The sequence below is a fragment of the Hemiscyllium ocellatum genome, chromosome 10, assembly GCF_020745735.1.
Source record: "Hemiscyllium ocellatum isolate sHemOce1 chromosome 10, sHemOce1.pat.X.cur, whole genome shotgun sequence".
Lineage (NCBI taxonomy): Eukaryota > Metazoa > Chordata > Chondrichthyes > Orectolobiformes > Hemiscylliidae > Hemiscyllium > Hemiscyllium ocellatum.
In genome coordinates, this window is record NC_083410.1 from 34577707 (window position 1) to 34604348 (window position 26642).

At 42.7% G+C, this 26642-nt stretch overlaps 2 protein-coding genes across 3 annotated transcripts in view; one reads left to right on the top strand and one right to left on the bottom strand.

The window, feature by feature from the left end:
• pigf (phosphatidylinositol glycan anchor biosynthesis, class F) overlaps positions 1 to 24477 on the bottom strand; it is a 69528-nt gene extending 45051 nt beyond the window's left edge. For both annotated transcript variants that reach the window (XM_060831391.1, XM_060831389.1), the window contains exons 1-3: positions 24031 to 24477; positions 23847 to 23938; positions 7998 to 8114 (exon numbers count right to left, since the gene is read on the bottom strand). In XM_060831391.1, coding sequence (XP_060687374.1) covers positions 7998 to 8114; positions 23847 to 23938; positions 24031 to 24261 — 440 coding nt within the window. In that variant the 5' untranslated portion in view covers positions 24262 to 24477. The remainder of the gene's footprint in view (positions 1 to 7997; positions 8115 to 23846; positions 23939 to 24030) is intronic.
• Positions 24478 to 24579: 102 nt separating this feature from the next.
• Positions 24580 to 26642, top strand: part of cript (cysteine-rich PDZ-binding protein) — a 7997-nt gene continuing 5934 nt past the window's right edge. Inside the window, exons 1-2 of the mRNA XM_060830870.1 lie at positions 24580 to 24663; positions 26309 to 26457. Of these exons, the coding sequence (XP_060686853.1) occupies positions 26442 to 26457 (16 nt within the window). The 5' untranslated portion in view covers positions 24580 to 24663; positions 26309 to 26441. The remainder of the gene's footprint in view (positions 24664 to 26308; positions 26458 to 26642) is intronic.

Consider the following 26642-nt stretch of genomic DNA (forward strand, 5'->3'; position numbering starts at 1 on the left):
TTTGGTCAAAATTCAGTGCATTACTAGGTGGACCAGCAATCTAAAATCCAGAAATAAAGAGAGCCTCTACAAAAAGTATACCACAACTAGAATGGATGGATGCACTCACTGGGTAAACAAGGGTCAAATCTTGAATAAAGGAGACAGGATGCTGAAAAGATTCAGCAGATCATTGAATCATAGAATCCCTACAGTATAGAAATGGATTGAGAATAGACAATAGGTGCAGGAGTAGGCCATTCTGCCCTTCGAGCCTGCACCACCATGCAATGTGATCATGGCTGATCATCCTTAATCAGTATCCTGTTCCTGCCTTATCTCCATAACCCTTGATTCCACTTTCGTTGAGAGCTCTACCCAACTCTTTCTTACATGAATCCAGAGACTGAGCCTCCACTGCCCTCTGGGGCACAGCATTCCACACAGCCACCACTCTCTGGGTGAAGAAGTTTCTCCTCATCTGTGTCCTAAATGGTCTACCCCGTTTTTTTAAACTGTGTCCTCTGGTTCAGCACTCACCCATCAGTGGAAACATGTTTCTTGCCTCCAGAGTATGGAATCCTTTAATAATCTTACACGTCTCAATCAGATCCCCTCTCAGTCTTCTAAACTCAAGGATATAGAAGCCCAGTCGCTCCAGTCTTTCAGCGTAACGTAGTCCCACCATTCCAGGAATTGACCTCGTGAACCTACGCAGCACTCCCTCAATAGCCAGAATGTCTTTCCTCAAATTTGGAGACCAGAACTGCACACAGTACTCCAGGTGTGGTCTCACCAGGGCCCTGGACAGCTGCAGAAGAACCTCTTTACTTCTATACTCAATCCCTCTTGTTATGAAGGCCAACATGCTATTAGCCTTCTTCACTACCTGCTGTACCTGCATGCTTACCTTCATTGACTGGTGTACAAGAACACCCAGATCTCTTTGTACTGCCCCTTTACTTATATTGATTCCATTTAGGTAGTAATCTGTCTTCCTGTTCTTGCCACCAAAGTGGATAACCATACATTTATCCACATTAAACTGCATCTGCCATGCATCTGACCACTCACCTAACCTGTCCAGGTCACCCTGTAATCTCCTAACATCCTCCTCACATTTCACCCTGCCACCCAGATTAGTATCATCAGCAAATTTGCTAATGTTATTACTAATAGCATCTTCGATATCATTAACATATATTGTAAAAAGTTGCGGTCCCACTGATCCCTGCTGTACCCCACTGGTCACTGCCTGCCATTCCGAAATGGAGCCGTTTATCACTACCCTTTGTTTCCTATCAACCAACCAACTGTAAATCCAAGTTAGTACTTTGCCCCCAATACCATGCACCCTAATTTTGCTCACTACGCTCCTAAGTGGGACTTTATCAAAAGCTTTCTGAAAGTCCAGATACACTACATCTACTGGATCTCCCTCATCCATCTTCAGAGTTACATCCTCAAAAACTTCAAGATTAGTCAAGCATGATTTCCCCTTCATAAATTCATGCTGACTCTGATCTATCCTGTTACTACTATCCAGATGCGTTGTAATTTCATCCTTTATAATAGACTCCAGCATCTTTCCCACCACTGAGGTCAGACTAACTGGTCTATAATTTCCTGCTTTCTCTCTCACATCTTTCTTACAAAGTGGTACAACATTAGCCACCCTCAAATCCGCAGGAACTGATCCCGAATCGATCGAACTCTGGAAAATAATCACCAACGCATCCATGATTTCTCGAGCCACCTCCTTCAGTACCCTGGGATGTAGACCATCAGGCCCCGGGGACTTATCAACCTTCAGACCTAACTGTCTCTCCAACACCAATTCCTGCCAAATATAAATTCCCTTAAGTTCAGGTCCTTCAGCCGCTGTTACCTCAGGGAGATTGCTTGGGTCTTCCCCAGTGAACACAGATCTGAAGTACCAATTCAATTCTTCTGCCATTTCTTTGTTCCCTATAATATATTCCCCTGTTTCTGTCTTCAAGGGCCTAATTTTAGTCTTAATCATTTTTTTGCCTTTCACATACCTAAAAAAGCTTTTACTATCCTCCTTTATATATTTGGCCAGTTTACCTTCATTTTTTCTCTGTGTATTTCCTTCTTAGTAATCCTCAGTTGTTCTTTAAAAGCTTCCCAGTCCTCCATTTTCCCACTTATCTTTGCTATGTTATACTTTTTCTCTTTTAACTTGATACGTTTCTTAACTTCCCTCGTCAGCCACGGTCACCCATGCCTCCTCCTAGGATCTTTCTTCCTTTTTGGAATGAACTGATCCTGCATCTTCTGCATTATACACAGAAATATCCGCCATTGTTCTTCCACTGTCATCCCTGCTAAGGTATTGCACCATTGAACTTTGGCCAGCTCCTCCATAGTTCCCTATATTCAACAGAAATATTGTCACTTCCGATTGTACCCTCTCCTTCTCAAATTGCAGATTGAAGTTTATTGTATTATGGTCACTACTTCCCAATGGCTCCTTCACTTTGAGGTCTCTGATCAATTCTGGATCATTGCACAATACCAGATCCAGAATTGCCTTCTCCCTAGTAGGCTCCAGCACCAGCTGTTCTAAGAGTCCATCTCGGAAGCACTCCACAAAGTCTCTTTCTTGAGGTCCAGTACCATCCTGATTTTCCCAGTCTACCTGCATGTTGAAATCCCCCATAACAACTGTAGTAACATCTTTGCGACAGGCTAATTTCAACTCCTGATTCAACTTACATCCGACATCCAGACTACTGTTTGGGGGCCTGTAGATAACTCCCAAGAGGGTATTTTTACCCTTAGAATTTCTCAGCTCTATCCATACTGAGTCTACATCCCCTGATTCTAAGTTCCCCCCATGCAAGGGACTGAATATCATCCCTTACCAACATGGCCACCCCACCCCCTCTGCCTGTCAGTCAGTCTTTACCGATAGCAAGTGTAGCCTTGAATATTCATTTCCCAGGCCCTGTCCACTTGAAGCCACGTCTCAGTTATCCCCACAATATCATATCTGCAAATTTCCAAAAGTGCCTCAAGCTCATCCATCTTATTTCTAATGCTTCGGGCATTCATACATAGTATTTTTAATTTGTTACTGCCCTCACCCTTCCCATCAACTCCTATTTCATTCAACCTTACAGCATGATCCCTTTCTGAGTTTTCTGCCTCATTGATACAGTTGTCTTTCTTGACTTCCCTTGTTCTAACTTTTCCTTCAATTTCCTTCTTAAACATCCAGTTTGTCCCCTCCCCCCTGCTACTTAGTTTAAACGTAGCTATGTTGCAGTAGCAAACCTGCCTGCCAGAATGCTGGTCCCTAAACTATTAAGGTGCAAACCGTCTCTCTTGTATAATTTATGCTTACCACAAAACATACCCCAGTGATCTAAGAATTTAAATCCTTGCTTCCTGCACCAGTTCCCCAGCCACACGTTCAAGTCCATTAACTCCCTGTTTCTGGCCTCACCAGCCCGAGGAACTGGAAGCAAACCGGAGATAACCACCCTGGACGTCCTGCTTTTCAGCCTTCTTCTTAGTTCTCCAAAGTCCTGCTGTAGTATGTTCCTCCTCTTCTTCCCGACATCATTTGTGCTGACATATACCACCACCTCTGGCTCTTCACCTTCGTCCTTGAGGATTTCCTGCACTTGTGATGTCTTTAACCCTGGCACCAGGAAGGCAACACACCATCCTTAAGTCCCGCCTGCTGCCACAAAAACCCTGGTCAGTTCCTCTCACGATGGAGTCCCCTATTACCGCGGCTCTGTGCCATGTCCGACTCTTCCACTCTGCCTCCACGCCAACTTTTGATTGACAGGTCTGGCTGCCTCACGGACTGGCAGTGTCATCTGCCTCTACTGTTTCCAAAAGATTCAACTTGTTCCTGACAGGTACCTCCCCCGGGGTCTCTTGCACCTGTCTCCTCTCTGCCTTCCTCATCGTCTGCTCTCTTCTGGTATGGTCGGTGTAATAACCTCGCTGAGGGTCTTGTCCAGAAAAGATGTCGCTCTCTCGGATGAGCCTAAGGTCCTAGAGTTCTTTCATCAGTGCTGCAATATGCTCTGTCAGTAGCTGAACATGCGCACACTTTCCACACTTATACGAGCCAGACACACTAGAGTCGTTGACCTCCCACATCAAGCACGTAGCACACTGAACCAGCTTGGCAGTCATGTCTTCACCCTCTTCAACTGTGGCGTAATCACTTCACTCAACCTCCTTGTCAAAGACTCCGGAGCTAAAGCCTCACTTTTCAATCCACAAGACCCTCTTTTTGGGGCAAGTCTGTCGACTTTTAATTTAGGTTAGAGAAGGTGGGTGGGAGGGAGGCTGGCTCTACTTTGTAGGACCTGGGGTCTAGAACACACCCACTCAAATAACAATCACTTACGTTCCCGACCAGCTTTGCACTCCGACCTCACTTCCGCTCAGCTCCCTCTGCTCTCTGCTGCGGAAAGCAGGTCAGTGGAGAGCAAATACGTTAATAGGGAGAGTCCAGTATGGCATGTCTAGAACTCTTCTTCCTGTGAAGAGTCATACCAAACTCAAAAGCACTCCATCAGTGCTCTACAGGTGCCTCCTCCTACCTCAGGCGAAAGTGAGGACTGCAGATGTTGAAGATCGGAGTAGAGAGTGTGGTGCTGGAAAAGTACAGCAGGTCAGGCAGCATCCGAGAAGCAGGAGAATGAACGTTACAGGCATAAGCCCTTTATCAGGACTGATGAAGGGCTTATGCCTGAAACATTGATTTTCCTGCTCATCGGATGCTGCCTGACCTGCTGTGCTTTTCCACACTACAGTTTCGGACTGTCCTAATTCACCTCATTTAGCCACACATTTTTCTAATCCTTTCTCCTTCACTTTGCGTATCTAGCTTCTTTTTAAATGCACCTATAGTATTTGCCACAGTAAATTCCACATTCTTCAGACTTCCTAGGTAAAGACTTTCCTCTTGAATCTTACTCGATTCTTCAATTATTACCTTATGTTTTTAACTTCTAATTTTGCACTCACCTGCAATAAAGTCTTTCTATTTTTACTCCATCAAATCCTTTCATAATTTTTAAGGTCTTCATTAGGCCTCAGTATTCTCCTTAATAGATAAAGACATCTCAACCTACTCACCTTTTACTTGAGTAAGTAACTATACCAGAACCTGGAAGATTTATGACAAATTTTTTTGTATTTTTCCCCAGTGCCCCAACGTGGAAAGTAGAACTGTATCTGTACTCCAAAAGTAGTCTAACTATAGTATGATTAACACAAGCAATTCAATCTAGTCTAAGAAGATTAAATACTTTAAGTACTGGTTATTATATTGAAACAAAGTCCCTGGACTATGAAACCCATTTGAATTTTGATCTTGCAGCTTAGGATTCTATCAATGCCCATGTATCTCATGACCAGCCAGTAATCTATATTTGGAATGGAAAGTATTTCAATAGTTTGACTTTTGCAATTAACATTAAACAGTCCTATAACTGAAGATTTTAGCAGCGAGGTATTTCCAAATGTGTCAAGAGCTAACTTCATGGGTGAGTATGATTTAGGTTTATCTGCTGTATACCCTTGTGAGCACTGGGATTGCTCTGGAAATAGATTTAAGTGCCTGAGAAAAATGCATAGTCAATCCATAAATGTGATACATTCCATTGTTACTGGCTGCACATTTCTGTGGTTATATTGATTTGATACACTGAATTAATGTAAAGAGATAAACAAACACCATCATATAAAAGTAATAGGATGGATCCTTGGACAACATATCCATCAAGCAACTAGCCACCAAGTTTTCAAATAACACCTTTCGACAGTGGATAACTGACTTTAACCAGGATGGCAGGAGAAGACTCATCATAGAGCTCAGCTTCCCAGATTTAAAAGGAAGTGTATGGAGAAAGTTTCTTGAGGCCTCATCTTTAGGTAAAGTATCTGCAACCACGGCTGTGAACACACACTGGAAATGGTCATCAGTTGAGTGCAAGGTTTAGATGAACTGTAATAGTCTCTCTGGACAGCAAATGGTTGTTAAGACTCACTGTCAAGGTCCATATACAAATAATACATGCCTTCAATTTTTAAGGAAAGATTATATGAATCCTGCAATAGTCCATTGGTTCTCAGGCAATTTGTAGAGAATGGGAATGACTTATTACTGTAATACTACACCAAAGAGCAAAATTACCCCAGACTGTCCTTTCTGCTATAGCATGATAGTTGCGTTCTTGTGTGACCTCGTGCTACAGAAAATCGTACAATTAAAATAACAGGGCTTACAGAAAAGAGAGTGTTAAGAGCAGACTACCTAACACAAATGATAGCACAGTAGAAATGTTAAATTCATATCGAATAATGAAATAATACAGTAAATTTCACAGACTGAAAAATATTTGAATATAACTTGGGGGGAGGAGGGTGGTTTTGAGGTTGCAGAGTTATTAAGACAAAGGTTGAGGATTGTCATCATCACCACCAACTCCAGGTGCAGTTGTGGTTCTAGCATTAGTTAATCCAGAAGTTCATTGCTGTGGTTCATTGTCTTCTGTTTCTTGGTGGTTGGCTTAAAAAAGACATCTAGCTTTTTGCTGCTTTGCCATTTTTCGTCTTTCATAAAGAAGCTGTTCAAAGGGTGCCAAATAAGACCTTATTCCACTAACTGCTATCCTGCTGTATTCTGCATTGTAATCATTGTCTTCTAAGAGCTGCAACTGCTTCTTCACTTTCCTCAGGATAGAAGACAAAAAAAAAGAACTGGAAAGCACTCGTGGTGCTGCCTCCTGGACTTCATGTTCTTCATCTCCAGCTTCCAATTCCCCCCTCAGCAACAAGTTGTTGTGGATCAGCTGTAGAGAGGTCTTCAAAATGGGACTCAAGCAGCTCTTCCAACATCCTTACTCTCCACTTCTTGAAATCCAACATGCTTTGCAAGAGCAACACAATGTTCTTTGATTCTTGGGAGCTCCTCTGATGGTTCAAAACTTTTAAAATCATGAATAAAGTCTGGGAGAAGCTTATGCCAAACTGCATGCAAGCAGTTCTTGTAACCACTTCTTGTAAACACTCTTGTTACATTGTCCTCCCGTATTCATGGGTAACACAGCAAAGTTTGCAAACAAAAAAAACCAAAAATTTACAGAATACCTCTCAAAAACATTTCATAACAAAGCACATGGGTCAACTGAACATGTATTGATGTTGACCAGAGACTCCGTTGCTGAAATATTACATTCCTCTGTGCACCGTGTTAGGGATAGAATCAAATCAATAGCCAACACATGTCTGCAAAAGTTCACATTTTACACAGTGTTCATCTATTCATCAATTGTGTTACAGCAAAATCACACTGACAAAACACACAAAATATCAGAAAGAACTATCCATCCAGTTTCCTCCCACAGTCCAAAAATGTGCAGGTTAGGTGAATTGGCCATGCTAAATTTCCCATAGTGCTAGGTGAAGGGGTAAATGCAGGGGAATGGGTCTGGGTGGGTTGCACTTCGGCAGGTCGGTGTGGACTTGTTGGGCCGAAGGGCCTGTTTCCACACTGTAAGTAATCTAAAAAATGAGATTGCATAGGAATACAAAACATAATACTCAAGTCATAGAGATGTGCAGCACGGAAACACACTCTTTGGTCCAACTCGTCCATGCCGACCAGTATCCTAAATTAATCTAGTCCTGTTTGCCAGCAGTTGGCCCATATTCCTTTAAACCCATCCTATTCACGTACCCATCCAGATGCCTTTTAAGTGTTGTAATTGTGCCACCTCCACCACTTCCTCTAGTAGCTCATTCCAAATACTCACTACCCTTTGTGTGAAGAAGTTGCCCCTTAGATCCCTTTTAAATCTTGCCCCTCTCTCCCAAAACCTATGCCCTTTATTTCTAGACTCCCACACCCCAGGGAAAATTTCTATTTTCTAGCAGAATTCAAATTTCCCCAATTTTGTTCGTTTTTCCACAAAAGCACATGACTGAACAAATACAAAATCGACACTCTCTCCACTACTTACCCATTTTTACTGAAGACACGTATCCAGGCCTGGACATTGGGTCCTAGCATACATAGGCAACGAAGCGTTGTAAAGGTTGACAAAAGAACAGCAAACATAAAGGTCTCCCTGAAGGACCTGGAAAATTCAAAATTAGTTTATAGTTGGTAGCTTCATAAAACAGTCATTTGCTATATATTAAAAACATGTGCATAATAAAAGTTTATATCACTTCAGTCCATTTTTGCATTTTGAATTATTAACACATGGGATTTTGTGTATAAGTCCATAATTGAGTTGTAAGTAATTCTGTAGCCATGGTGGGGTTGTTTTTTTTAAAGAACAGCTTGAGGGACAACACATCCATCCTTGGACAAGCCAAACAGAGACACGCGCGAGAATTCCTCAAAGCATGGCATTCCAACCAGAACTCAATCAACAAATCAACTTGGACCCCATTTACCACCATCTGAGAAAAAGATCAAGAAATGACATCACCAATCCAAGGAAACCTAAACACACATAGAAAGTGGGTCATACCACCAGTGCTTCACCAGAGGCTCACTGATGATGTTACCTAGTATGGTGATGAAACATCTGAAAATGAACCTCCCAGCTCAGCAAGCAACCTTACATTCATAGTTTGAGGGGCCAATTTGATCATCTAAAAGGTTTGTGTTGAATTTAGAAGTTTTTAGCTTAGTAGAATCATTGCACTTCAAGGTTTTTGATAAACAAAACTTCCAGTCTGAAATTTTTTAAAGCTCAACAGAAACATCCACATAAAGCGCCTTTTGCTTCGCTTTGTTTTAGAGAGTTCTATGAATTCCTTGCATGGAGATGCAAATGTACAGCAATGCTCCTGAGAAGGGGAGAATATATGGGAACTAGATTACCTCAGTAAGAGATTAGTGACAGTCCCAGACCAGAAGTGCTTGAGATAAATCCTGAAGAGGTCTGGAAGCTGGGTTTGTATAAATGTAGATGTATGATAGCTTCAAGAATAAGTTATCAGATGCCCTAGTCCAATGGTTCATGTCACAGTTACCTTAAACCTATCGAGATGTTAGAAGATGGAGTTTTTATGCGAGTACTATACAAGGGTTGCCGCTAGTACAAGCAATTTTTATTTTAATTTGTACAAGGAGTATTTTGAGAGTGCTGGGATTATACTACTTTTTTTGTTTATTCTATTTTATTATTTCTTTATTTTATCAAGGCTGCCTAATCAGACCTTTATAATATTTCTTATACACTCATAACTTTGTGCCAAATTTTGTCCTAACCCCATCTACAAGATCACTGACGACACCACTGTTATAGGCTGGATCTCAAACAATGACGAGACAGAATACAGGAAAGAGTACGGTCAGCGGCATGGTGTAAAGATAAAAATCTCTCAGTCAACCTCAACAAAGCTAAAAGAACTGGTTATTGATTTGAGGAAGCAAGGTGGATCGCACGCCCCTGTCTACCTCAATCGTACTAAGGCAGAGATGGTCAACAGCTTTAAGTTCTGAGGAGTGATGATCACCAACAATCTCGTTCTGGTCCAGCGAAGTTGATGTGATGGCCAAGAAAGCACAACATCAGGAAGTTACGGAATTTTGGCTTGTCCATAAAGAATCTTATAAATTTTTATAGATGCACTAGAGAAAGCATTTTATCCTGATGCATCAAAGCTTGGTATGGCAATTGTTCTGCCCAGGCCCGTAAGAAGCTACAAAGAGTTTTGAACACAGCCCAGTCCATCACGCAAGCCAATCTTCCATCCATTGAAACCATCTGTACTTCTCGTTGTCTCAGGAAGGCAGCCAACAAAATCAAAAGACCCCTCCCACCCTGGGTATAATCTCTTTCAACCTCTTCAGTCAGGCAGAATATATTTTAAAAATTAAGCACACATACTGACAGATTCAAGAACAGCTTCTTCCCTGCTATCATTAGACTTCTGAACGGACCTTTCAAATTTAATGTTGACCTTTCCCTTTCTGCATCTTCTCCACAGCTGCAAAAAATTGTATTCCTCGCTGTTCTATTACCCTTATGCATTTTGTAGAGTGTGATCAACCTGACTGCATGCTGAACAAAACTTTCACTAACTCTAGGTACAGTGATGATAAATAAAAGTATAAAAAAACAAAAATCTTTTTTTCCCCACTTAAAAGACTTCAGTTTTTATCGGAGCCATACAGCATGGAAACAGATCCTTCAATCCATCTAGTCCACACTGACTATATTCCCAAACTAAACTAGTCCCACCTGCCTACATTTGGCCCATATCCCTCCAAACCTTTCCTATTTATGTACTATTCAAGTATCTTTTAAAATGTTGTAACTAAAACTGCATCCGCCATGTTCTCTGACAGTTCATTCCACACTCTAACCACTATGTAGAAAAGTTGTCACTGGTGCCTTTTTTAAATCTTTCTCCTCTCACCTTAAAAAAAAGGCCCCTATTTTGAACTCACCCACTTTAGGGAAAAGACCTTTGCTACTCACTTTACTTATGCCCCTCATGATTTATAAACTTCTAGAAGGTCATCCTTCAAACGCCCACGCTCCAGTAAAAAGTCCCAGCACAGTATGACGACACTCTGCTTTGCAGCTTTATCAGATTTCATCAGGATTACAACAGAGCTTGTTTGTAAGAACTTAGTCATTTTAATACAACTTTCTAGCAAAGGCTTCGGCATTGCACAACACTATCTTACATTGCAGAAAGGTCAGAAGTAAGTAAATAACTAATTAAGTAAAAGGCTGTACCTCTCAAGGGAGCATTATCTGGGACCATTGTTAATTCACTTAAGGGAGAGGTTAGTAATAAAATCTGAAAGTTTGCACGTGAAAGTAAAACTGAAACGAGTTGATGGAGAAATGATTGTATCATTTGAAGAAGTGTAAAAATTGATTGGGAGCTTGGGCCCAAAAATTGTTAAACAAACATAAATTCAAAGTTGTAAAAATGTAGAAGTGAACCAAAATGTTAATACAAAAGTGATAAGAACAGTCTATCGGAAAGATGAGTAGGGGCTTGGGAAAATTTACATTCTGTCCCTGGAGAATGATTGAAAAGAGAGTTAAGTTTTTTTTAATAGGACGCTTTGAGAAGTAATTTAAGGTACAAAAGGGAACATCTAAACTGAATTTCACAGTGATGTGCAATATTTGGAAGAAGAAAGTATAGATTCAAAATTAACTGGTTGTTCATTCATGCTTTAAGATCTAATTTCTTTATATAGCAGGTAAATAAATGGAATACTCTGCCTTCTACCAAAACTCCATTGAATTGCTTCCGGTCTATTTACATGTGCACACAACATTTAAGATTGCCCTCTGCAATGCTCCGAGTGTGGACTGGGTTCATCAGAATGAAGGGCTTATGCCTGAAATGCCAATTTACCTACTCCTTGGATGCTGCCTGAACTGCTGTGCTGTTCCAGCACCATACTCTCGACTCAGTTCTCCAGCACCTGCAGTCCTCACTTTCTCCTCTCCAATGCTCTGTATAACTGAAGCATAGCATCCTTACTTTTAAGTTAAGTTCTTCACACAATAAAAGATGGCTTCCCATTGATCTTCTTAATGGCTTGCTAAACCCACATACTAACATGTTATGACTCATGCTTAAAAACATCTAAATGACTCCACACCTTTGAACTCCGCAGTAATGCTCTATTTAAAATAGACTTTTATTTCATTCTCCCGCTTAATCATTTCATTTATTGCTGAATTTTTTTGCACCTCTTCAGAGTTACATTACTAATAAAGAGAAGGGAGCATTGCTGGGTTTCAATCTTTCAATACCTCAAAATCGACATTCTTAAGTATCAAACTTCGCCTTGTATTTTTTGGCAATTAAAATAAATTCTGGAGGCAGGGTGAGGTAGATTGAAAAGAACGGACCATAAAACACAGGGACACAAACAAGTTGAAATGTGGATTTTCTCTGTACAAAACATTTAGGAATGTAGAAGCAGGAAATAGACCATTTGGCCTTTCCTTTTCAAAGATCATTACCAATGTGAGTTAGGTCTCAGACCCACTTTCCCGTTTGCACCTCACAACCCTCAATTCCCTTGCCTATCAAAGATCTGTCTAATTCAGCCTTGAATAAATGTAATGACCCAATCTCCACTATCAATTTTCTAATGACCCTTTCAGAGAAAAATAATTCTCACTTGTCTTGGATATCATTGTTAAACTAGTCTCCCTCAAAGAGAAAAAAAACATGCTTCTGCTACCCGTCCTATTCCATCCTCTCAAGACCCTCAATTCTCATTCTTTTTTATTCTAATGGATACAGCCTGTTCAACCTTTCTTTATAAGGTGAGCCCTTCATCCCAGAAAGAGGATTGAGTGAGCCTTTTCTGAACTGCTATCAATGCAATTACATATATTTTTTAAAATGATAATTCCAAACCATACACTATACAATAAATGCCCTGAGCAGCTACAGTAAAAAAATTCCCTAATCTTAATTTCCATTACTGTTTTAATATATGAAACTATTCCATTTACCTTCCTAGTCACTTGTATTTACATATAACTTTGTGATCCTTTTTCTAGGACAGTCGTAGCTTTATGTACTAACAACTGCTGCAATTTGTCTCCAATCCAATAGTATATTATTTTCCCATATTTTGTGTTAAAGTGGATAATTAGAAATTTGCCCATGTTATATGCAGTCTGCCTTTTTTTGTGCAGACTCTTCTCTTTCACTTGCCCATCTAAAAGTCAATTAAATGTTGCAATTATATCTACCTCTACCACTTCCTCTGGCAGTTTGTTTCATACATGCAACACCCTCTCTGTGAAAAGGTTGACCCATAGGTGCCTTTTAAAACTTTCCCTCTCACCTTAAACCTATGCCCTCTAATTTTGGACTCCCCGACCCTTGGAAAACGACCTTCGCTTTTCACCTTATCTATGCCGATCAAAGATTTTATAAACCTCAATAAAGGTCACACCTCAGCTTCCAATGCTCCAGTGAAGATGGGCCCAGCCTATCCAGCCTCTTATAGAGCCATAGAGATGCACAGCAAGGAAATAGACTCTTCAGTCCAACCCGACCATGCCAACCCAATCTAGTCCCACCAGCCAACACCCGGCCCATATCCCTCCAAACCCTTCCTAGTCATATACCCAGCTGAAAATGTGTTGCTGGAAAAGCTCAGCAGGTCAGGCAGCATCCTAGGAACAGGAAATTCGACGTTTTGGGCATAAGCCCTTCATCAGGAATGAGGAAAGTGCGTCCAGCAGGCTAAGATAAAAGGTAGGGAGGAGGGACTTGGGGGAGGGGCGATGGAGATGTGATAGGTGGACAGAGGTCAAGGTGAGGGTGATAGGCCGGAGTGGGGTGGGGGCGGAGAGGTCAGGAAGAAGATTGCAGGTTAGGAAGGCGGTGCTGAGTTCGAGGGATTCGACTGAGACAAGGTGGGGGGAGGGGAAATGAGGAAACTGGAGAAATCTGAGTTCATCCTTTGCGGTTGGAGGGTTCCCAAGCGGAAGATGAGGTGCTCTTCCTCCAACCATCATGTTGTTATGGTCTGGCGATGGAGTTGTCCAAGGACTTGCATGTCCTTGGTGGAGTGGGAGGGGGGAGTTAAAGTGTTGAGCCATGGGGTGGTTGGGTCCGGGTGTCCCAAAGGTGTTCTCTGAAGTGTTCTGCAAGTAGGCGGCCTGTCTCCCCAATATAGAGGAGGGCACATCGGGTACATCGGATGCAATAGATGATGTGTGTGGAGGTGCAGGTAAATTTGTGGCGGATATGGAAAGATCCCTTGGGGCCTTGGAGAGAAGTAAGGGAGGAGGTGTGGGCGCAAGTTTTGCATTTCTTGCGGTTGCAGGGGAAGGTGCTGGGAGTGGAGGTTGGGTTGGTGGGGGGTGTGGACCTGACGAGGGAGTCACGGAGGGAGTGGTCTTTTCGGAACGCTGATAGGAGAGGGGAGGGAAATATATCCCTGGTGGTGGAGTCCGTTTGGAGGTGGCGTAAATGACGGCGGATGATACGCTGTATATGGAGGTTGGTGGGGTGGTAGGTGAGAACCAGTGGGGTTCTGTCCTGGTGGCGGTTGGAGGGGCGGGGCTCAAGGGCGGAGGAGCGGGAAGTGGAGGAGATGCGGTGGAGGGCATCGTCGATCACGTCTGGGGGGAATCTGCGGTCCTTGAAGGAGGCCATCTGGGCTATACGGTATTGGAGCTGGTCCTCTTGGGAGCAGATGCGGCGGAGACGAAGAAATTGGGAATATGGGATGGCGTTTTTACAGGGGGCAGGGTGGGAGGAGGTGTAGTCTTGGTAGCTGTGGGAGTCAGTCGGTTTATTGTAGATGTCTGTGTTGATTCGGTCGCCCGAGATAGAAATGGAAAGGTCTAGGAAGGGGAGGGAGGAGTCTGAGACGGTCCAGGTGAATTTGAGGTCGGGGTGGAAGATGTTGGTAAAGTGGATGAACTGTTCAACCTCCTCGTGGGAGCACGAGGCAGCGCCGATACAGTCATCGATGTAGCGGAGGAAAAAGGTGGGGGGTGGTGCCAGTGTAGTGCGGAAGATAGACTGTTCCACATATCCTACGAAGGGGCAGGCATAGCTGGGGCCCATGCGGGTGCCCATGGCAACTCCTTTAGTTTGGAGGAAGTGGGAGGATTGGAAAGAGAAGTTGTTCAGGGTGAGGACCAGTTCAGTCAGTCAAAGGAGGGTGTCAGTGGAAGGGTACTGGTTGGTACGGCTTTGAGTCCTTCGTGATGGGGGATAGAGGTGTACAGGGACTGGATGTCCATCGTGAAGATAAGGCGTTGGGGACCGGGGAAGCGAAAATCATGGAGGAGGTGGAGAACGTGGGTGGTGTCCCGAACGTAGGTGGGGAGGTCTTGTACTAAGTGGGACAGGACCGTGTCGAGGTATGCGGAGATGAGTTCGGTGGGGCAGGAGCAGGTTGAGACAATGGGTTGGCCGAGACAGTCAGGTCTGTGGATTTTGGGCAGGAGGTAGAAATGGGTGGTGCGGGGTTGTGGAACTATGAGGTTGGAGGCCGTGGATGGTAGATCCCCTGAGGTGATGAGGTTATGGATGGTCTGGGAGATGATGGTTTGGTGGTGGGAGGTGGGGTCATGGTCAAGGGGGCAGTAGGAGGAGGTGTCCGTGAGCTGGCGTTTGGCCTCAGCGGTATAAAGGTCTGTGCGCCAAACTACTACCGCGCCTCCCTTGTCAGCCGGTTTGATGGTGAGGTGGGGTTGGAGCGGAGGGCTGCACGTTCCGAGGGTGAGAGGTTGGAGTGGGTAAGAGGGGTGGACAGGTTGAGTCGGTTAATGTCGTGGCGGCAGTTGGCTATAAAGAGATCGAGGGCGGGCAGCACCCTCTGACGACCCCTTCTCCTGCCTCCAACACACCCCATCCACCTGGACACCCCGTGCTGGCACTTTCTCCTAGTCATATACCCATCCAAATGCCTCTTAAATATTACAATTGTACCAGCCTCCACCACTTCCTCTGGCAGCTCATTCCATATACCATCCTGTGTGTGAAAACGTTGTCCCTTAGGTCTCTTTTACATCTTTCCCGCGTCACTCTAAACCTATGCCCTCTAGTTCTGGACTCTCCCACCCCCAGGGAAATGATTTTGCCTATTTACCCTATCCATGTCCCTCATAATTTTGTAAATCTGTATAAGGTCACCCCTCAACCTCCGACGCTCCAGGGAAAACAGCCCCAGCCTGTTCAAACTCTCCCTAGAGCTCAAATCCTCCAACCCTGGCAACATCCTTGCCAGTCTTTTCTGAACTCTTTCAAGTTTCACAACATCTTTCAAATACGAAGGAGACCAGAATTGCACGCAATATTCCAACAGTGGCCTAACCAATGTCCTGTACAGCCACAATATGACCTCTCAACTCTTGTACTCAATACTCTGACCAATAAAGGAAAGCATACCAAACGCCTTCTTCACTATCCTCTCTACCTGTGACTCCACTTTCAAGGAGCTATGAACCTGCACTTCAAGGTCTCTTTGTTCAGCAACACTCCCTAGGACCTTACCATTAAGTGTGTCAGTCCTGTGAAGATTTGCTTTCCCAAAATGCAGCACCTCGCAATTATCTGAATTAAACTTCATCTGCCACTTCTCAGCCCATTGGCCCATCTAGTCAAGAGCCTGTTGTAATCTGAGGTAACCCTCTTCACTGTCCACTACACCTCCAATTTTGGTGTCATCTGCAAACTTACTAACTGTACCTCTTATGCTTGCATCCAAATCATTTATGTAAATGACAAAAAGTAGAGGACTTAGCACCAATTCTTGTGGTATTCCATTGGTCACCAGCCTCCAGTCTGAAAGACAACCCTCCATCACCACCCTCTGTCTTCTACCTTTGAGCCAGTTCTGTATCCAAATGGCTAGTTCTCCCTGTATTCCATGAGATTAAACTTGTTAAATCAGTCTCCCATGGGGAACCTTGTCAAATGCCATCATCAATCCTCTTTGTTGCTTACTCAAAACACTCAATCAAGTTTGTGAGTCATGGTATCCCATGCACAAAGCCATGCTGACTATTCCTAAATCAGTCCTGTTTTTCCAAATACATGTACATCTTGTCCCTCAGGATTCCCTCCAACAACTTGCCCACCACATACATCAGGCTCACTGGTCTATAGTTCCCTGGCTTGTCTTTACCACCCTTCTTAAACAGTGGCACCACGTTAGCCAACCTCCAGTATTTCGGCACCCCACCTGTGACTATCAAAGATATAAATATCTCAGAAAGAGGCCCAGAAATCACTTCTCTAGCTTCCCGCAGAGTTCTAGGGTACACCTGATCAGGTCCTGGGAATATATCCACCTTTACCAATTTCAAGACATCCAGCACTTCCTCCTCTGTAATATGGACATTTTGCAAGATGTCACCATCTATTTCTCTACATTCTATATCTTCCATATCCTTTTCCACAGTAAATACTGATGCAAAATACTCATTTAGTATCTCCCCCATTTTCTGCAGCTCCAGACAAAGGTCGCCTTGCTGATCTTTAAGGGGCCTTATTCTCTCCCTAGTTACCCTTTTGTCCTTACTGAATTTGTAAAAGTGCTTTGGATTCTCCTTAATTCTATTTGCCAACGCTATCTCATGTCTCTTTTTTGCCCTCATGATTTCCCTCTTAAGTATACTCCTACTTCCTTTATACTCTTCTAAGGATTCACTCGATCTATCCTATCTATACCTGACATATGCTTCCTTCTTTTTCTTAACCAAACCATCAATTTTTTTGGACATCCAGCATTCCCTATACCTACCAGCCTTTCCTTTCACCCTGACAGGAATATACTTTCTCTGCATTCTGGTTATCTTATTTCTGAAGGCTTCCCATTTTCCAGCCGTCCCTTTACCTGCGAATCAACTTTCATAAGTTCTTGCCTAATACCGTCAAAATTGGCCTTTCTACAATTTAGAACTTCAACTTTAAGATCTGGTCTATTCTTTTCTATCATTATTTTAAATCTAATAGAATTATGGTCGCTGGCCCCCAAGTACTCCCCCACTGAAACCTCAGTAACCTGCCTTGCCTTATTTCCAAAGAGTAGCTCAGGTTTTACACCTTCTCTAGTGGGTACACCCACATACTGAATCAGAAAATTATCTTGTACATTCTTAAATTCCTTTCCATCTAAACCTTAACATTATGGCAGTCCCAGTCTATGCTCGGAAAGTTAAAATGCCCTACCATAACCACCCTATTATTCTTACAGATAGCTGAGATCTCCTTACAAGTTTGTTTCTCAATTTCCTTCTGACTATTAGGGGGGTCTACAATTCAATCCCAATAAGGTTATTATCCCTTTCTTATTTCTCAGTTCCACCCAAATAACTTCCCTGGATGTATTTCCAGGAATATCCTCCTTCAGCACAGCTGTAATGCTATCCCTTATCAAAAAGGCCCCCTCCCTCATCGCTTGCCTCCCTTTCTATCCTCCTGTCGCATTTGTATCCTGAAATATTAAGCTACCAGTCCTGCCCATCCCTGAGCCATGTTTCTGTAATTGCTATGATATCCCAGTCCCATGTTTTTAACCATGCCGTGAGTTCATCTGCCTTCCCTGTTAGATCCCTTGCATTGAAATAAATGCAGTTTAATTTATTAATCCTACCTTGTCCCTGTCTGCCCCGACTGTTTTACTCACTTCTGTTCTCAACTGTACCAGTGTCTGATTGATCTCTTTCCTCACCATCTGCCTGGGTCCCAACTCCCTCACCTTACCAGTTTAAATCTTCCTGAGCAGCTCCAGCAAATTTCCCTGCCAGTATATTAGACCCCTTCCAATTTAGGTGCAATCCATCCTTCTTGTACAGGTCACTTCTACCCCTAAACAGATGCCAATGAACCAAAAAAGGTGAATCCTTCTCCTATACACCAGCTCCTCAGCCATGCATTCATCTACTCTGTAGTCCTATTCCTGCCCTCACTAGCTTGTAGCAGTGGGAGTAATCCAGATATTACTACTCTCAAGGACCTCCATTTTAAATTTCTGCCTAAATCCCTGTAATCTTCCTTTAGAATCTCAACCTTTTACCTTCCTATGTCATTGGTTCCAATGTGGACAATGACCTCTTGCTGGCCCCTCTCCCCCATGAGAACATTCTGTAACCTGAGACATCTTTGATCCTGGCACCAGGGAAGCAACACCCCATTCTGCTTTGTTGCTGCTGGCCACAGAAATGTCTGTCTGTTCCTCGGACTACAGAATCCCCTAACACAATTGGTCTCTTGGAACCCGACATACCCCTCGTTGCATTAGAGCCAGTCTCAATACCAGAAACTTAGCTGTTCATGCTACGGTCCCCTGAGAATCCATCACCCCCTACATTTTCCAAAACAGCATGCCTGTTTGAAATGGGTATATCCACAAAAGACTCCTGCACTAGCTGCCTACCTCTCTTACCTTTCCTGGAGTTAACCCATCTATGTGACTGTATCGGAGACTTTCCCCCCTTTCTATAACTGCCATCCATCACATACTGTAGCTGTTGCAAATTCCTCATTGCTTCTGTCTCTCCAACTGATCCATTCGATCTGATAAGATTTGTAGCGAACAGCAAATTCTTTATTGCTTCTCACCGTCTGTCCAACCGATCCATTCAATCTGATAAGATTCGCAGCCAGCAGCATTTATGGCAGAAATAATCCACAGTAACCCTTAAACTCTTTTTAAACTCCCATATCTGACATGAAGTGCATATCACTCTATTAAAGGCCATTTTTGCTCCTTCACAATCTACAGACTCAAATCAACACCGTCTTATTCCTTTATAAACACTGCCCCAGATTAAATTAATAGTTATGGCTATTATTTTAAGTTTAATCAAGAGACATATCTCCAAAAACACAATGAAGAAAGAACCCACTCTACTCGCCTGTGTAGATTCTGTGTAGGTCACACTTAAAACAACGATTAACCTATCTGATTCTGTGCTGTGAACTTCACCCAACAGTTCCTCCAAGAGCAGTTGTGAATTTCACTGTTAGATAATTTTCCCAGATGCACTCCGATGTCAAACAATACATGAATTCAAACAGCAAAGGCACTAACTGTGGAGGTTCTCTCTCTCTCTTACAATGCCCTCACCATGTGCTTCCTTTGTCTGTTCTTCTCCCTTTTTAAACTGCTGTTGTTTTGACTTTTTTTTCCAAAGTTCCAAAACAATGCAACAGCATATAAAACTGTAATTGATGCTCCTGGAATTCGAGTAACTCACCTACAACACCTAAAATACCTCAATAAAGGAGCAGCTGTTACAGCCAGAAATTTTTCCCATCCTCCATCTTGGATCACCCAGAATCCTCTGTGACTATCAATGATACAGATATCTCAACAAGCAGCCCAGCAATCACTTCTCTAGCTTCCCACAGAGTTCTAGGCTATACCTGATCAGGTCCTGGGGATTTATCCACCTTTACGTGTTTCAAGGCATCTAGCACTTCCTCCTCTGTAATATGGACATTTTGCAATGTGTCACCATTTATTTCCCTGCTTTCTATACCTTCCATATCCTTTTCCACAGTAAATACTGATGCAAAATACTCATTTAGTATCTCCCCCATTTTCAGCGGCTCCACACAAAGGCCGCCTTGCTGATCTTCGGGGAGCCCTATTCTCTCCCTAGTTACCCTTTTGTCCTTAATGTATTTATAAAAACCCTTTGGATTCTCCTTAATTCTATTTGCCAAAGCTATCTCATGTCCCCTTTTTGCCCTCTTGATTTCTCTCATAAGTATACTCCTATTTCCTTTATACTCTAAGGATTCACTCGATGTATCCTGTCTATAACTGACATATGCTTCCTTCTTTTCCTAAACCAAACCCTCAATTTTTTATCATCCAGCATTCTCTATACCTCTCCTTATAACTCAAACCTTCCAGTCTCAATAATATCCTTGTAAATCTTTTTTGCAAACTTTCCAGTTTAATAACATCCTTCCCATAGCAGGGCAACCAGAACTGTACGTAATACTCCAACTGTGGCCTTTACTAATATGACAACTGTAATACTGTGCCCCAACTCCTGTCCTCAATGCTGTGATTAATGACGGCCAAATGCCTTCTCCACCACCCTGTCTGTGATCCCACTTTCAAGGAACAATGCACCTGCACCCCTATGTCCCTCTGTCTGACAACACTTCCCAGGGCCCCACCATTAAGTGTGCAAGTCTTGCACTGGATTGTCTTACCACAATGCACTACCTTGCATTTATCTAAATTAAACTCAGTCTGCCACTCCTCAGCCAACTGGCCCAATTGATCAAGATTCCTTTGTTATGTTCGGTAACATTCTTCAGTGTCCACTGATCCACCAATTTTGGAGTCACCCACAAACTTAATAACCACGTCTCCTATATTCGCATCCAAATAGTTTATATAAAGTGACTAACAGTGGACCAAGTATCACACCACCTGTCACAGGCCTCCAGTCTGAACAATCACCTTCTACTCTTTTAAACAAAGATGCAAACAGAAAAATCAGGTATCTCCACTTCCCACACTTCCCCCCCCTCTCCCCACCCCTGGCCAAAACCAACACCCCACTCCCCCACATCAGACAGGGACAGTATCAGGATTAAGTATAGAGTACAGCTCACTCTACTCTTAGAACAGAAAAGTAAAAGTTTCCACAAGTCTTGAACTGAAATAAAGTTCCAATGACTCTGGAGAAAAAAAAAACAGAAAACAAAAAATAAAACCGAGAAAATGGCTTTCCTCGACTCTGTCCCTTATCAGCCACTCTTGCGGTAAGGACAGCAAGGAGTCGAAATGTGGCATAACCATTGCTTCACTCACTCAAATGCAAAGAAAAGTAAAAACAAACCCTCTCAGTTTGGCTTCCACTGCATGGTCCCAGGGCAGACACAACAATGGTCTAAAAGGTCAGAGGGAAAGTTTCCTGTATCATCGCAAATGAAAATAAAGTTCCCTTTACATCATCCCCATCAAGCACTTCAGGGACGATGACAATTTTTTTTTCTTTTCAATATCTCATGCTATTTAGTGTTCCCTACAGTGAAAAAGGCAAGGCTGACAGCTAACAGGAACACATTGATCCTGAACTCTCATTAGCTCACATTTGAAAGCCTCCTATTTGTCAGATGTCCCTTTACCTGAAAGCAACCTCCCCCAATCAACTTTTGAAAGTTTCTGTCTAATATCATCAAAATTGGCCTTCCCCCAGTTTAAAAAATTTTAACTTGTGGACCAGACCTTTCACATAACTATTTTAAAATTTAAAAAAGTTATGGTTACTGATCCCAAAGTGCTCTCCTACTAACACCTCAGTCACTTGACCTGCCTTATTTCCCCAGGAGAGGTTGAGTTTGCTCCTTCACTAGGAGGGCCATCCATATATGAAGCCACATTTTCTCTCTTTCAAACTGAACATTAAACCATTGATTAACCCTGTCCAATTGTACATTGCCAGGTCCAGGATCGGCTGCTCCTTGGTTTGTTCCAAAATGCACTGCTTTAAGGAACTGTACCAATGATATTTTACAAATTCATATTCCAGGCTACTTTTGCCAACCTGATCTCTATGTTGATGCAAGTTACCCAAGATTATTACAGTAAATTTCTTGCATACTTGATTTATTTTTTCCCCATGTATGCTGTGTCCTATGGCACAACTCAGATTACTGGGCCTGTAAACTGTTCCCAGAGAGCCCTCTTACCTTTGTTATTTATCTCAACCCAAACAGATTCTACATTTTGATCAAGTTAATGTTATCCTTGAGTATTGAACTTATGTCACCTTAATTAACAGTTATGCTGCCACCTTTCCATTGCTCTCTCATTATGATTTATTAAATAGTCTTTCGAACCCAACTTTAGACACTTAAAAAGCAACACATGCATTCCAGAACTATTATACATTCATTACCAAAGCTTCTCATCTGGTTTTGCATATACCATTGAGCTTCTATTGCATCTAAAATTCTCAAATGCAGAATTCTCAATTTAAAATCAAATTTCAAACTCAGATTCTCAAATGCATAAATACGCAAAGAACATGGGAGACGGATTAGCAAGGTTAAATCTCACGGAATACAGGGAGAACTAGCCATTTGGATACAGAACTGGCTCAAAGGTAGAAGACAGAGTGGTGGTGGAGGGCTGTTTTTCAGACTGGACCAGTGTGACAGTGGAGTGCCACAAAGATTGGTGCTGGGCCCTCTATTTTTTGTCATTTACATAAATGATTTGGATGCAAGCATAAGAGGTACAGTTAGTAAGTTTGCAGATGACACCAAAATTGGAGGTGTAGTGGACAGCGAAGAGGGTTACCTCAGATTACAACAGGATCTGGATCAGATGGGCCAATGGGCTGAGAAGTGGCAGATGGAGTTTAATTTAGATAAATGTGAGGTGCTGCATTTCGAGAAAGCAAATCTTAGCAGGACCTATACACTTAATGATAAGGTCCTAGGGAGTGTTGCTGAACAAAGAGACCTTGGAGTGCAGGTTCATAGCTCCTTGAAAATGAAGTCGCAAGTAGACAATATAAATGAAGGAGATGTTTGGAATGCTTTCCTTTATAGGTCAGAGTATTGAGTTCAGGAGTTGAAAGGTCATGTTGCGGCTGTACAGGACATTGGTTAGGCCACTGTTGGAATATTGCATGCAATTCTGGTCTCCTTCGTATTGTGAAACTTGAAAGGGTTCAGAAAAGATTTACAAGGATGTTGCCAGGGTTGGAGGATTTGAGCTATAGGGAGAGGTTGAATAGGCTGGGGCTGTTTTCTCTGGAACATCAGAGGCTGAGGGGTGACCTTATAGAGGTTTATAAAATCATGAGGGGCATGGATAGGATAAATAGACAAAGTCTTTTTCCTGGGTGGGGATTGCAGAACTAGAGGACATAGGTTTAGGGTGAGAGGGGAAAGATATAAAAGAGAGACCCAAGGGGCAATGTTTTCACTCAGAGTATGGTACATGTATGGAATGAACTGCCAGATGAAGTGGTGGAGGCTAGTACAATTACAACATTTAAAAGGCATCTGGATGGGTATATGAATAGGAAGGGTTTGGTGGAATGTGGGCCAGGTTTGGAGGAAAATGGGACTAGATTGGGTTGGGATATCTGGTTGACATGGACAAGCTAGACTGAAGGGGCTGTTTCCGTGCTGTACATCTCTGACTTAATTGCCCACAGTGCCTGCATAAAACAGATGCTACATTCCTCACATTTACAATTTTCAAGTCAAACACCAGTTTCCAAATTCACCTGGAAAACTGAGTATGTTAAAAAGGTCAATTACCTACAATGTTTTCTTAACTGTAAGCCATAAAATACTCTTTCAAAATAAAAGACTTGACAAAATTCCAATTGTATACTTACACTAGAAGTGGGGCTCCATATAAAACTAAAATTCCATGAAATATTACACAGGATATAAAGAACAACAAACAGGATCTGAAGATCTTAGTGACCTAGAAGGCAATACATAAAAAAATAGATTATTTAAGACTTTGAGTCAAACCGCACATTAAAAAAAAACGTGAAACGTCCGTCACGATCTCACCTTGCTACTGGGGGAATTCTTTTTGTTGGAGGTAGGATTCGTTTCCAATAATAAATACAAAACAACGGTGACAGCAGCAACAGTGGCAGAGCAAACACACAACCACAGCAAGTGGGTTCCTGTTACAGAAAACTCATCCAAAAATAGAGAGGGGACCAAAGTAGAAAAGACAATGGACAGGACCAGAATAATATGAGCAGAAAACATGCCTCTTAACTCAATATCCCTCATATTTTTTCCCCTGGCTTGTTACCGAATCGTCTGTGCAAATCGTTAGAGACTGCTGCCAAACTTAACACAGCCAACTTCTACTGACACTAGGTTTTTTTTTAGTCAAGTGATAATTGTTAGTATTTCTGCATCTGGGATCTCACTCTCCCTGCTTTCAGGCCAGCCTCTGCACACCTGACCTGAACCACCATCATACACATACACTACTAGGCGGAAATCCCTTGGAAAGTGGCAACACCATCCCACCAATCAGAGCCACAGCTACTGTCCATTCGGCATTTTGGACCAATCATTCCGAGGGGACGGGACCTGTGACGTAAGACGTTTGCAGTGTAACGTTTCGACGTTCGAATAGTGACAACAGCTGGCCAGGTGTATCCGGGGAGGTGTCAGGTACCTGAGGTAGTTGATCCAGGTTAAGTTCTTTTTTTGGGGGGGGACGAATAGGTTTGTTCGGTGGAGGTTGTGCTGAAGGCCAGCTGTAGTAGTGTTCAATCAATTTGTTTTTTTTGGGGGTGGGGGAGAAACTAGGTTTACCCGGGATGGTTTCCTCCAGATTGCGTTTATTTGGGGGTCAGCCGTATCCAGGGAGGTTGGCAGGACCTGGGATAGTTTTATCCAGAGGATGTTCTTGGGCGGGAGGAGAAGCAGAATGAACGTGCTTGCGATGGAGATGGTACAGAGGAGATTCATTAGGATGTTGCCTGGGTTGAAGTAGTTTAGCTGTGAAGAAAGCCTGGAGGGCTCAGAGGGAACTGATTTAAGGTTTATAAGATTATGAAGAGTATGGGCAGGGAAAAATAAGCCTTCGTTCCCCTTAGCTGAAGGGTCAGTAACAAGGGAACATAATTTTAAAATAACAAACAGGAGATTGAGGTGATTTTAGGACTTTGTTTTACCAAGATTAATGGAAATCTTGGAGGATAGTTGAGGAGGGCATATTCACAGCCTTTCAAATATACTTGAAATGTCATTAAGAAAAGGCTGTGGGCCAGGTGTTAAAAAGTGAGTCTAGTGTAGATTTATAAGAATTTTGTTTTATTGGTGCAAATCAATAGGCTGTAGGGCTTCTTCTGTACTGCATGATTCTATGATATGTTGGATGCCAGCATTACCTGGGATAATTTTATCCTGAGGATGTTATGTAGGGGAGGAGGGGGAATGCGGAGGCCTGAGGACATACTGGCACACAGACAGTTAAAACCCTTTATCAGCACTGCTATTGGTGGTGAGGGGAACACATATTATAGAAATAAAAATATATTGTTCAGGTGGCATTGCTAGCAAATAAAAGTTATAAATGTTAAAATGGATTTCAATGGTGTTGCCTGGCTTGCTGTTTCCTATTATTGTTTATTGAGTTACTTCAGTAACTTTTGGAGAAGTTACATTACTGCATTAGACACACAGACATTGACCGCATAGGTGGTGGTCATTTGGACATTTAACCTTGTAGATTAAAAACCTACTGCTTAAATTTATTGCTTAGGGTTTTTAAAAATCTGAAAATTTAAATTGGAATTAGTAAAGGAGATTTAAAAGTTAGTTTTTACAGACAAAGTTTGTCTCCAGCTTTAGGTGTGAGTAAATTGTAGCCCATTGAAACTAAAAGTAAATTGGTAGTTTAGGACATGTTTAGGATTGTTGTTGAGAACTTTAACCCTTATGGTCAGAACATAAGAGAACTTTAAAAGTGTTTCATTTTCAAAACTAGATCCCAAAAGCATTTTTTTGTTACATCTCTTGAATATGAACACCAAATAATAATAAGTACATGTAACTGTGGTTCTAATACCGTTAGCTTGGTCTAAAATGTCGAGCCATTTGTAATCTCAGTAATCCACATTAGGACAAAGACAGTATCAGTCAGAGCAGGTTGTTCTAGCACCTTCAGGTGGATCTTCAGGGTGAGGGGCTACTTCTAAACTCAGCCAGCATTTCTTACTGCAATGCTTGGGTGGGGAAGGCGATGGTTCTCGGGTTCTGTTACTCAGCAGAATGAAATTGGTCAATAATTTGTAATTATATGAAACATTTTCCTATAAAGATTTATACTGGGCTGCTGGAGACACCCACAACAGGCCTCTTCCCTGTTTTATGCGGACGTGCACTAAGACCCGGGAGGTAACTTCCACCTGAGCTGGTTTGTTGCCGGAAGTGAGCGCTGGAGGCCGTGGAGGATGGTTTGTGAGAAATGTGAGTGTGGGCCGGGGTCTGGCGAGGGCCGGGGGCCGGGGCCGGGGGCCGGCGAGGGCCGGGGACCCACCCCCACCCCCACCCCCCACCCCCACCCCGCGGATCCGGCTGCTCCTTTCCCGGGTACTACAGTATGTCGGGGCTTTCTCGCCATTTTGTCGCCTATTTCCCTCACCTTCCCCCCC